General features: G+C 41.7%; 1 protein-coding gene and 1 pseudogene across 1 annotated transcript in view; one reads left to right on the top strand and one right to left on the bottom strand.

Moving 5' to 3' along the window:
* Positions 1-12,470, top strand: part of ANKRD55 (ankyrin repeat domain 55) — a 78,693-nt gene that overhangs the window by 44,704 nt on the left and 21,519 nt on the right. The window contains exon 5 of the mRNA XM_002815574.4: positions 7,010-7,194. Coding sequence (XP_002815620.4) covers positions 7,010-7,194 — 185 coding nt within the window. The remainder of the gene's footprint in view (positions 1-7,009; positions 7,195-12,470) is intronic.
* On the bottom strand, positions 8,341-8,440 carry LOC112133578 (U6 spliceosomal RNA; annotated as a pseudogene).

Raw genomic sequence — 12,470 nt, 5'->3', positions numbered from 1 at the left:
TATAAGCATACATAAGCTTATACATATGTATATAGATATAAAGATAGATGCATTAGCATACATTGTAGCTATTAGTATTTTGAACAATTATCTCCTGGGTTAATTAACAATAAAAAAATAAAAGTTTTTATTTTACCTTCACTTATTCCTTCTTCAGTGTTCTTCTTTTCTTTATGTAAATCAGAGTTTCTGGCCTATATCATTTTTCTTCTCTTCTAAGAAACTACTTTTTTTTTTTTTTTTTTTTGAGACGGAGTCTTGCTCTGTTGCCCAGGCTGGAGTGCAATGGCGCGATCTTGACTTACCACAACCTCTGCCTCCTGGGTTCAAGCGATTCTCCTGTCTCAGCCTCCTGAGTAGCTGGGATTACAGGCATGCACCACCACACCTGGTTAATTTTTGTATTTTTAGCAGAGAGGGGGTTTCTCCGTATTGATCAGGCTGGTCTCGAACTCCTGATCTCAGGTGATCCACCTGCGTCAGCCTCCCAAAATGCTGGGATTACAGGCATGAGCCACCACACCCAGCAAGAAATTACTTTTAACATCTAGTGCAATGCAGGTCTACCAGTAACAAATTCCCTCAATTTTTGCTTATCTAAGAAAGTATTTATTTCTCCTTCACTTTTGAAGGACAGTTTCATAAGGTACAGAATTCTTGTTGATGGGAGGCTTTCACTCCAGTCTCTTCTTGCTTGTATGGTTTCTGAGAAATCAGAGGTAATCCTTCTCTTTGCTCCTCTATAGGTAAGGTGTTCTTTTCCTCTGGCTTCTTTCAGGACTTTTTCTTTATCTTTGGTTTTCTGTAATTGGAAAATAATATGCCTAGGCATAGGGTTTTTTGTTTGTTTTGTTGTTTTTGTTGTTGTTTTTGGCATTTATCCTGCTTGGTGTTCTCTGAGCTTTTGTGTCTAACAATTTTTTTGGTAAAATTCTCAGTTGTTATTATTGTTTCAAAGATTTATCCTGTTCCTTTTTCTCTTCTCCTTCTGGTATTCCTATTGCCTGTATGTTACACCTTTTGTAGTTCTCTCACAGTCTGTGAATATTCTGTTCTGTTTTTTTCAGTCTTTGTTCCTTTTGTTTTCCAGTTTTGGAGGTTTACATTGAGATATTCTCAAGCGCAGAAACTCTTCCCTCAGCTGTGTCCAATCTACTGATAAGCTCATCAAAGGCATTCTTCATTTCCATTACAGTGTTTTTTATCTCCAGCATTTATTATTGGTTCTCTCTTAGGATCTCCATCTTCCTGCTTACATCGCCCATCTGTTCTGACATGTTGCCCACTTTATCCATTTACAGCCCTTAGCACATTAATCACAGTTGCTTTAAATTATTTATCTGATAATTCCCATATCCCTGCCGTGTCTGGAACTGATGCTTGCTCTGTAGATATTGTGTTGTTCACCTTTTGGCATGCTTTATAATTTTTTCTCAATAGCCAGACATGATGTAGTGGGTAAGAGGAACTCCTGTAAATAGCACTTTAGTAATGTAATGGTGAAGTATGGGGGGAAGAGAAATGTACTATATCGTCCTATGATTTGGTCCCTGTCTTTTAGTGAACCTATGCCTCTGGAATGTGAATATTCCAAGTGATTCTCAGGATGTTTTTTCCCCTTCTTAGGTGGGACAGGATAGCTAGAGTGGGCTGGAGTTGGGTATTGTTCTGCTCCCATGTGGAAAGCTAGAGCTAGATGGAGTTGAGCACTTTCCTTCCCTAAGGTCAATTAGGCTCTGATAAAACCTCGGTAGATTAGGCTCTGGTTAACTAGTTTCTCCGGAGGACAGATTTTATTAAGAGGAACAGAGTGCTCTGGTATATTTCAAAAAGGTTCCTTTTCCCCTCCTCCTGCCAGAAGCCCATGGGAATTTTTCTCTGCTATATACTGTGAGAAGCCGGTTGAGCTGCTGGAAATAAAACTCACAAAAGCATGGCACCCCATACCCAATGTAACTGGATTACTGAGTTTGTACTCTCAGATTTGTCCACACTGAGCCTTTGACAATTCATTAACTATAGTTTGAATTTTTCTACCCTGCAGAGGTAGCAATGATTCCCTCAGAGGTTTCTGCTCTAGTATGTTGTGAGTCCCTGTAACTGCCTGTCTGTCTGTCTGTCTCTCCAATTTGGGGGCAGCAGCTTGCTTGCCTTGTGACCTAACTTCTCTTATGGATTTAAGAAGAGTTCTGGAATAACACTGGCAGCTTAACCAAGCCTTGTAGGAGTACAATGCCTTAATACTAGGAGTGTTTCTAGCAATATGAATTCTAGGCATTACGGCTGGTCACTAAGAGGGGCAAGCATCTACCTTCCCTCAAATTTCGCTACCCTCCCCAACTTACTAGAAAATGTGTTTTACTTGAGATCTTCTTCAGCAGCATACTTTTCAAGGAAGGTTAGAAAGAAAATAATTGCACTAATATAAAATGATTATTTCATGCTTTTTCAATATGGGGGGCAAAGAATTACACACACACTCACACACACTCGCAGTTGATCTGTGGTCAACTGTTTGGACTATGTCAAAGTCCCATGAATATATTTTAACTCTCAATGTATTCAAAATGCTAATGTATAATTACAAATGCTGTATATCAGTGGATCCAGCTCATAAGGTGAAAGAAGCTTAGAGCTGGAAGAGACCACAGGTCATTTTGTCTAATCCTGCAGTTCCTAGGTGGGGAAACTAGTACAAAAGCTTAGCATTTGCCCAAGTGCATCCAGCACCCAGGCAGGAACTCAGGCCACATGGTTTCCAATACTTGATAAGAGGACAACCATCAAGCTGCCTAAGTCCAGAGTAAACAATGAGAAAGTCAAATTTAGGAAATTAGCCCCTATTACCCTGGGAGCAAAGACTCTGACCTGTTTGGGAAGCTGGAGCTTCAAAGGGTAACCTAAGTTAAAGTGGCTTTCACATGTCAGGTCCTCAGTGCCTAATTGTAGAGAGAAAGGGAGTGGGTAGAATGAGGGAAAACAGGGACTCACCTAGGAGTAAAAACAAGTAGAGAAAGAAGAGAAAAGGTAGAGAATGGAGAAAGATAATGAGGAGAAGAGAGAGAAGAGGCCAAAAAGGATGGGTAAAATCCAACCTGTTTGGCTTTGCCATAGTTTGTAAGGTCTATTTCACTTATTTATTTATTTATTGCTCAGCAAATATTTGTTGAGAATTATTCTTTGCTAGGCTTCATTTCAGCAGAAAGATTCTTAGGCATAGGCTTAGTAAGGACAACACACAGATATCCTGGAGACTTCATCTTGCCAGACAGCTAGAAGCCCAAGCCAGACCCTTTCTATACATCAAAGCATGAAAAACATTTTCCCCCATTAAGCATTAGCACCTCTATGAAATGAAGTAGTTTGGGCAGGGTGTGGTGGCTCACACCTGTAATCCCAGCACTTTGGGAGGCTGAGGTGGGTGGATCACTTGAGATCAGGAGGTTGAGAGCAGCCTGGCCAACATGGTGAAACCCCGTCTCTCCTAAAAATACAAAAAATTAGCCAGGCGTGGTGGTGCATGCCTGTAATCCCAGCTACTCGGAAGGCTGAAACAGGAGAATCACTTGAACCCGGGAAGTAGAGGTTGCAGTGAGCTGAGGTCATTCCATTGCACTCCAGCCTGGGCGACAGAGTGAGACTTCGTCTCAAAAAAAAAAAAGAAATGAAGTAGTTCAGCAGCAGTGGGTCACTATACCTCACCTCCTCCCACTATTTCTATCTTCTGCTTTCTCTCCAGAAGAAGCAGCCCCAGGCTTTTGGGCTTGGCAGCCTCTGGAGTCCAGGCCAACCAAAAGCTTGTTCCAAAGGGGCTAACCATGAAGGCAGTCCAGATTCTAAGCCAGGGATATTAGGCACATTTCTTTCTCTAGTTAGCCCCAGACCCTCAACCCTCAAACATTCACATGGAATAGACTCTAGATGTTCCTTTTGTCTCCATTCTAGTCTAACATGTCTGGCTCCAGCCGATGAGCCAGGATCATCTTCTCACATCACAAAAGCTCCCAGCTTTTTAGGAGGGATAAGCGGCTGCAACACGGAGGCTAAAGCACTGGCCTCTGCTTTATATGGTCACCATCACAAGACAAGCAATGCAAACACATCCCAGTGTTCAAGAGAAGGAAGGAGATTGGAGTTCCTGCCAAGAAGAAGCCACCATAGAACATATTCCTTAGACATATGTTAGCAAATGAGCAGCTAGTCCTAAATCGCCCACTAGACTCCTTTGAAGGTCACCTAGAATGTCTACAGTTAGGATATCTAGATCTTATTGTTGTTGTTGTTGTTGTTTTATCAATCTGCCTGTAGCAAAATTATTACACATTAACTCGACTTTCTTCTTGGCAAGGCTTCTTATGAGTCAGGCTTCCCCAACTCTCCCCACTCATGATGGGTAAAGAGAAAACGACTAGGACTCAGTTCCCAATCATTTTCAGAATACATGAAGGCAATGTTATGGATTACTCATGAACAAAAACAAATAAATACAACAAAAACAAACTCACAATCATCATCTGGCAGCTCAGTGTAGAATTCTAGAGCTCCTTAAGAATAGGATACGTACAATACTGTTTCTTTCCCTATTTAATAACATTTCTACCCAATGTAAACCTACTCTCCATTCTTCCTAAGGACCCACCTGGACCACAGTCCCATTTCTTCTTGTCTAGTGTCTCCTGGTCTCTGTGACTTTCCCTACCTCCCAGGCCTAAGCATATTTTTGGCTGACACACAGTCTAGATTATTAAGAAGGGAATTCTGTCACCAGGAGGCAAGTGATCCAGGGCCTTGACTTACAAACTAGTGTTTTCTAAGGCTCCCTGAAATTCTCCTGAGGGTGCACCACGGAAAACTTACTAGGAGAAACTCTTAAAGTACCCGAAGATTAACTGTAAAGGAGGTCTCAGTTGGCGAGGCACACATCACTGGTACTGATGTAGGTCTAAACAGTTTTCACTTTAGTTCCTCCAGTATGAACATGCAGGATCAAATTAATAGACCACTCTTTTTAATCACAGACAGAATAGTATAGTGGTGAAGTCCAACACCTCCACAGTCAATCCTGGATCTGCTAATTCTTAGCTGTGACAGAGGGCAAATTTCTTAATCCCTTATGCCTTCATTTTCTCCTATATAATATGAGTACCAACCTTGTGGGATTGTTGTTCATGAGTTAGTACATGAAATGGCTTAGAAAGGTGCCAGGCCCAGATGATCACACAGTAAACACAGCTGTCACCATTCTTCCTGGGAGGATCTTCTTATAAAGAAAAGTAAAATACAAACAATGGTGCTATAAGTGAGATTCAGGTATAGAGACAAAGGAATTGTTTGGAGAATTTAGGACAAAAGGAAAAGAGTAAAGGTGTGGAGTCTGTCTTTACTTATCCAGAGAGGCTGTTGACAGTACCCCAGCTGCCAAGAGACCTGCTGCCTGGGACTGGCTGGCAGGATCCCAGAAGCAGCAGCCTCTATTTCAGTTTACCACTTCCAAAATGACTCCACCCCAGGGGCGAGGGAGGTGAAAGGAAGAGAGTACGAGTGTGGGGTTTTGTTTTCTCCATCTGCACTTAATGCTTCTTTTTCTACCAAGAGGGGAAACTATGAACAGGGTGTTTTGGCCTTTGAACCACCTTGACAGCTTGAATTCCTTTACTCTTCCAGGAAATTGTAAACAAAAAAGAATTGTTGTGCTGACACTCTTTTTGCTTCTATTTTCCTTATTGAATGGCTACTGCTTTTAAAAAAAAGTGTCTCTTGACTATCTAAAATGTATTTCAGACTCCTTCGATATATGTCTAACTAGCATGAAGTGAAACAAACATAGAAAAGTTGATAAAGGCATGAAAGCTTAGGTGTGCTTACCTAAGCTTTAGGTGACTTCTAAGTCACCTAAGTAAGCTTTAGGTGACTTCTAAGTCACCTAAGTAAGCTTTAGGTGACTTCTAAGTCACCTAAGTAAGCTTTAGGTGACTTCTAAGTCACCTAAGTAAGCTTTAGGTGACTTCTAAGTCACCTAAGTAAGCTTTAGCTGACTTCTAAGTCACCTAAGTAAGCTTTAGCTGACTTCTAAGTCACCTAAGTAAGCTTTAGCTGACTTCTAAGTCACCTAAGTAAGCTTTAGCTGACTTCTAAGTCACCTAAGTAAGCTTTAGCTGACTTCTAAGGACAGGCATCCCATAGAATATAAACAATTGGTCAAAGTTATTTAAAATCATTGTTAGACAAAGGAAAGATGGATGGAGGAAGAAGACGCAAAAGGGAAGATGATAGGAAGAGAAAGAAAAAGTTTGTAGCCAGAGATTACTTTATGTATATGTGACCAGTGCAGCCATAGAGGGTCTGGTACTCAGATGGGACCCTGTGCTTAAGGCATAATGTTCTGTTGTCCCCATCTGGAAATTCTCACTTTATCTTTTAATTGTTTTTGTAAACGAAGTCTGATACAAGATTGTAGCCTCTGCTCAGACAGTTCTGCTACCCAGGCTCCCTGGGACAAATTCTCAGCCCCCTGCTCCTTGGCCCTACCCAGAAACAAGCTTTTTAAATGCATCATCGCGCCACCAATCAGTACTCATCATAGCCACTTCTTTAACATTAAGATGAACTCTGTCAGTTTCTTGGTGGTCAGCCTCTACAGCAAATGGGGACACAAATGATCAGACCTAATGAGCAAGTTGTTGTCTAGGTGGCCCATCCATCACTCTAGCTCTGATGTCAGTCCGTTGCACCTGTATTTAATTTCAATCCATCCTTCATTCACTAGTTATGGAAGACAATTTAGCTCCTGTGGGAGACAAAAATCTCTGCAGTGACTTGAGACAAGTGGACATTTGTTGGAGAGCTTAGACAGAATGTATTTTTATTCTTTTTTTCCATTTCCTTTCCTCTTTTCATCTTTTTTCTTTCTTTCTTTCCTTTTTTTCCTTTGTATTTTTATCTTAACATGCCTAGACAGAGAAGAACACTGGATTGTACATAATGGGCTTTCTTTGACTCTCTTTTCCAGAATGGAAATAGGATTCTGTGCTCTACCATTCTGAGCCATCATCAGGGGCCGTCCATAATCAACTATGATGATGAGAGTGGGAAGACATGTGTACATGTCGCAGCGGCAGCGGGCTTCAGCGATATTATTCATGAGCTGGCAAGAGTCCCTGACTGTAACCTGCAGGCTCTGGATGTGGATGACAGGTATCTATGGCAACCAGAAAGTGCTGGGAAACTAGTCATTTCCCCCTAACTGAATCTTAAAATAAAGAAGATGTTTAAGGAGGTGTCCTATACAGCTATATCCTTATTGCCAGTAATACACATGTGCTTGTGACAATAAAAATTGCTCTATTTTAGTGAGAGGAGAAAAAATTATTGTTATGGAGAGGAAGACTGCGACTGCACAGTGTTGTCAGATTTTCCACTTTTTGCTAAATGTTCTCCGTGTTCTCAGAAAGCGTTCTGTATTTCAGCTTCCTGCTATGTGCCCTTTTTGTTCCTAAAGGTAGGTTTTGGTTTTTTTTTTTCTTCATTCTTGGATTATGTTATAAAGTCCACAAGTTCTTTTATCCAGAGAAGAACATAATAGAGACTTTGTATTCTGGACTATTGGGCTCTTAGAACTACAAGGAACTTTATCAGGTTGTTGTTGTTTTCGATCATCAAAGATGTATTGTCTGAAAAAGGAAGCTGGATCCAAAAAGGTAAAAAGACTTCTGTCAGAGCTAGTTAGATACTAAATGAAGATTTGTACACCTGTCTTTCAAACTTGCAGCTTTTCACCTACAATGCCCTGCTTATCTAAACTGTTTTGGTTAGGCATTGAGTCAATGGAAATGTAAGAAAAATATAACAACAAATAAGACTATCAAAAATAAGTATAGACTTGAGCACTCTGGTTTCTTTATCCTCTTGTATTGAAGTGCAAAATTAGCCCCTTACTTATAATTATTTTATTTTATTTTATTTTATTTATTTATTTTTTTGAGATGGAGTCTTGCTTTGATGCCCAGGCTGGAGTGCAGTGGTGCAACCTCAGCCCACTGCAACCTCCACCTCCCGGGTCCAAGCGATTCCCTTGCCTCAACCTCCCAAGTAGCTGGAGCTACAGGCTCCTGCCACCACGCCCAGCTTACTTTTGTATTTTTAGTAGAGACAGGGTTTCACCATGTTGGCCAGGCTGGTCTTGAACTCCTGGCCTCAGATGACCTGCCCGCCTCAGCCTCTCAAAGTGCTGGGATTACAAGAGTGAGCCACCGTGCCCGGCCTACTTATAATTTTAGATGCCCCAAGAAAGCACCTCCTACTCCCAGATACCTGAAATTCTTTTTTTTAAAAATTATTTTATAAAATATGGAATACTTCACAAATTTGTGTGTCATCCTTGCACAGGGGCCACGCTAATCTTCTCTATTAATACCTGAAATTCTTTTAACTCGGGGAAAAAATGGGGAGTTCTACATAGGTCTCAGAAGTTGGAGATGGTTAAATGACTTTAAGTAAAATTAAAGTATAAATCATTGAAAGTAGACATTTTCCAGCCGGTGTGGTGGCTCACACCTATAATCCCAGCACTTTGAGAGGCCGAGATGGGTGGATCACTTGAGGTCAGGAGTTTGAGACCAGCCTGGCCAACATGGCGAAACCCATCTTTACTGAAAATACAACAATTAGCCAGGTGTGGTGGCGGACACCTATAATCCCAGCTACTCAGGAGGCTGAGGCAGGAGAATCGCTTGAACCCAAGAGGCAGAGGTTGCAGTGAGCCAAGATCACGCCATTGCACTCCAGCCTGGGTTACTAAGCAAGCAACACTCTGTCTAAAAAAAAAAAAAAGAAAAAGAAAAGAAAAAAGTAAATGTTTTCCTAAGAGCAGATGTTGATCCTAAGCAAGTAAGAAAGTAGAAGAACATAAGCTACATGAGGAAAAAAGTGAATTAACCATTTTTTAAAAAAAGAACAAATTTCAGAAAGGCAGGCTGAGGGAAAGTTCATCTACTTCAAAACACCCCTAGAGCCAGCTTTCAACAGAATAGTTCCCATTCTGCAATACCACCTACTTAGCAAAGAAAATCCAATTCTCTAGGCCTCAGGGTGGAAAGTAAAACTAAGGGGAGAAAAGAAAGTACAAAAGATAAGGAGAATTCAAAAGGAAGTAAAATATCCAGAAGAGTCCTTTCCATTCCAGTGCTCAACTCAGAGGCCTCATGTACTGATCAAATCCTAGCCTCCATTTTTTTTCCACGTTTTCTGCAGGAAAACATGAAATTCTGCCTTCATGCTGAAGCTATAAGCTTCTGTTAATAGTTGAATTTTTCAGGGCCAGGCACAGTGGCTCACATCTGTAATCCCAGCACTTTGGGAGGCTGAGGCAGGCAGATCACGAGGTCAGGAGTTCAAGACCAACCTGGCCAACATGGTGAAACCCTGTCTCTACTAAAAATACAAAAATTAGCCGGGCGTGGTGGCGCACGCCTGTAATACTAGCTACTCCGGAGGCTGAGGCAGGAGAATTGCTTGAACCTGAGAGGCAGAGGTTGCACTGAGCTGAGACTGTGCCACTGCACTCCAGCCTGGATAACAGAGCGAGACTCCGTCTCAAAAAAAAATTAAAAAAAATAAAAATAAATAGTTTAATTTTTCAAAGTTTGCATAGGTTTATGTGCTTTAAGCATTTACAATAATTGTGATTTCCCTTTCCTTCTTCTCTTTTTTAGTGAAAGTTTTTCCTACTGAAAGTTTTTGTGAAAAGGAAAGAAAAGTAAGGTAGTAATAAAAAGAGGTAGAAGGAAAATATGAAGAACTAGGCCTCCCAGATAGTAAAACACATCATAAGTCTATGGTACTTAAAACATTGTAGTACTTACCTAAGATATGACACAGAACACATAACCCAGAAGCAGCATATGTAGCTTAAGTGTTTCAAATTTCATCAGTCTATGAGGTCACAGTTTGCTTTAATATGCAGTTTACTTATCTTCAGAGAGGAAAGTCTGTTATCAAGTTCTGCTCGCTGTGTATTTCTGGGAATTCTCTGGGGAATGTTTACATGTTTCATTAATCATTCCTCAGTCACTGATAGCTCAACCAACGCTGCATCCTTGGACCCATCATCTCCTGCCATTCAGCAGGATCTGCCCACCACATCTGCCCACTCATCTCTGCTGAATTCCTTCTGAATCATGGGCCCTGCCCTTTAGCCCCCTGCTGTGATAGCTGAGGCAGATTGGCTGTGTTTGCAGGACATCCTGAAGCTTAGAGATAAGAAAGGAGCTAAAGTTTAGACAACTTGAAATTAGGTACCACAGACTGGCCCCAAGGACATGAGTATATTAGAGATTATCTATATGCTCCCCTCGTTACTCAGCAAAATCCTATTCTTCTGGATCGCTTCCATTTGATGGTCAGAGGAATTTAAACAGTCGGTCTTAGTAATTGTCATGAAGGAGTATTTCACAAAGCTTCTGAGTGAATCATCACATGTTGGTAAGCCTGACTAGATCAACATCCAGCCCTCCATCTGCTGAATTTATTGGCAGAGGCCATAATCTGCTGGGGACCTGTCTTGTTTCAGAATAAATGTCGCCTGGAGACCTCTCTCACATAGAATGGAACTAATCACATCTGCCACATTCAAATACGCCGTGTGATTGATCACTGTGTTGGAAAATACATGGCCCTATTAGGTGTTATAAAATTGCTGCTTCTAGCATAACAGGAAAAAGGTGTTTAATTGACAGAAGATACAATCTGTACCTGGTAATTCTGGGGCCACACAATATACATACATATATGCTCTCCAAATACTCATGTCCAACCCCATTCACAGATATACCCAACCCCACCCTTCTCTGTCCAGCTCCCAGGCTGCCTCCAGGCCTGAGAGACCACCTGGCCCTCTCAGGAGTGCCCTTCTGCCCAGGGTTCAGGCCCTGCACAAGGCTGAGGAGAGATCTTCCACGACTTCCTTTCCTGCCCCAGGACTGCCCATTTCCTGAGTGACTTACCGGAGTGATAGTCATTCTTCACACAGAAGACCCCATTCGTAGAAATGTGGGCCAGGCTCACACCTGTAATCCCAGCACTTTGGGAGGCTGAGGCAGATGAATCGCTTAAGCCCAGGAGTTCGAGACCAGCCTTGGCAACATGGCGAAACCCCATCTCTACAAAAAATACAAACATTAGCCGGACATAGTGGTACATGCCTGTAGTCCCAGCTACTCAGGGGGCTGACATGGGAGGATCGCTTGAGCCCGGGAGGTGAAGGTTGCAGTGAACTGTGATTGTATCACTGCACTCCAGCCTGGGTGACAGAGTGAGACCCTATCTCAAAAAAGGAATGTCAACTTGCCCTTTGCCTCTCCCTACACCCCCAGAAAAAAATCAGAACATAGTGTTGTGATATCAGTACTTAATCCAAAATATAGTGTATTCAATCTTTTATTTTTGGAGACAGAGTCTCACCCTGTCACCCAGGCTGGAGTGCAGTGGCACGATCTCAGCTCACTGCAACCTCCACCTCCCTGGTTCAAGTGATTCTCCTGCCTCAACCTCCCGAGTAGCTGGGACTACAGGTGTGCGCCACCATGCCTGGCTAATTTTTTTTTTTTTTTTTTTTTTTTTTTTTTTAGTAGATTAGGGGTTTCACCATGTTGGCCAGACTGGTATTGAACGCCTGACCTCAAGTGATCCACCCGCCTCAGCCTCCCGAAGTGCTGGGATTATAGGTGTTAGCCACCATGCCTGGCCTAGTTTATTCAATCTTGAATACAACTATGTGTAGAATCAAACGTCCAGTGCCTTTTACAGTATTTTCCAGGATGACCTGATGGCCAGGGCTAATCGTCTTTAGGCCACCTCCAAGCTCTCAACTCTGATCTCCTGCTGGCAACTACCTAAGCAACTATAAGTCCACAGCTTCCAAAAATAATAATGCATAGGCACAGAGCAGCTATAAATCTACACTTAAGAAACATTTTTTTTAGAGTAAACATAATCTTCAGAGATGCAACTCTATCTCCCAGCAAGTTGACTTTTTATATGCTTCAGCTAAGCTTCAGCTTCTCAAACTTCTGTTTTAGATCGAAGTATTTGCTGTACATTAGGCACACTTAAAAACCCACTGGGACAGATTACCAAAACACAGGCAGAGTCCTTCATCCAAGACAAATCCAAGCCTTGACCTCCTAGAAAACAGTAGGTGCTCTTTAAATGAATAGTTGAAATTCTTATTTCTACTCACAGAGTTAAAAAAAATCAGGGTCTAATACTACCCAGAATTATTTTGTCTTTGGTAAAATAAAGAAAGCAGTATCACAAAAGTATCAATTTATTCAACCTTCTTATTGAGAGCCTCTATATGTGCCAGAACCACACAGTGAGTGAAAGGCTCCCATTCCCCTCCCACATGGAGCATACAATCTATCTTTTTCAAAAAGTGGTGGAACACTGGCCGGGTGTGGTGGCTCACTCCTGTA

The sequence above is a fragment of the Pongo abelii genome, chromosome 4 (genome assembly GCF_028885655.2).
Source record: "Pongo abelii isolate AG06213 chromosome 4, NHGRI_mPonAbe1-v2.0_pri, whole genome shotgun sequence".
In the NCBI taxonomy this organism is placed as follows: Eukaryota; Metazoa; Chordata; class Mammalia; order Primates; family Hominidae; genus Pongo; species Pongo abelii.
This window is presented reverse-complemented; position numbering and strand designations above follow the sequence as displayed.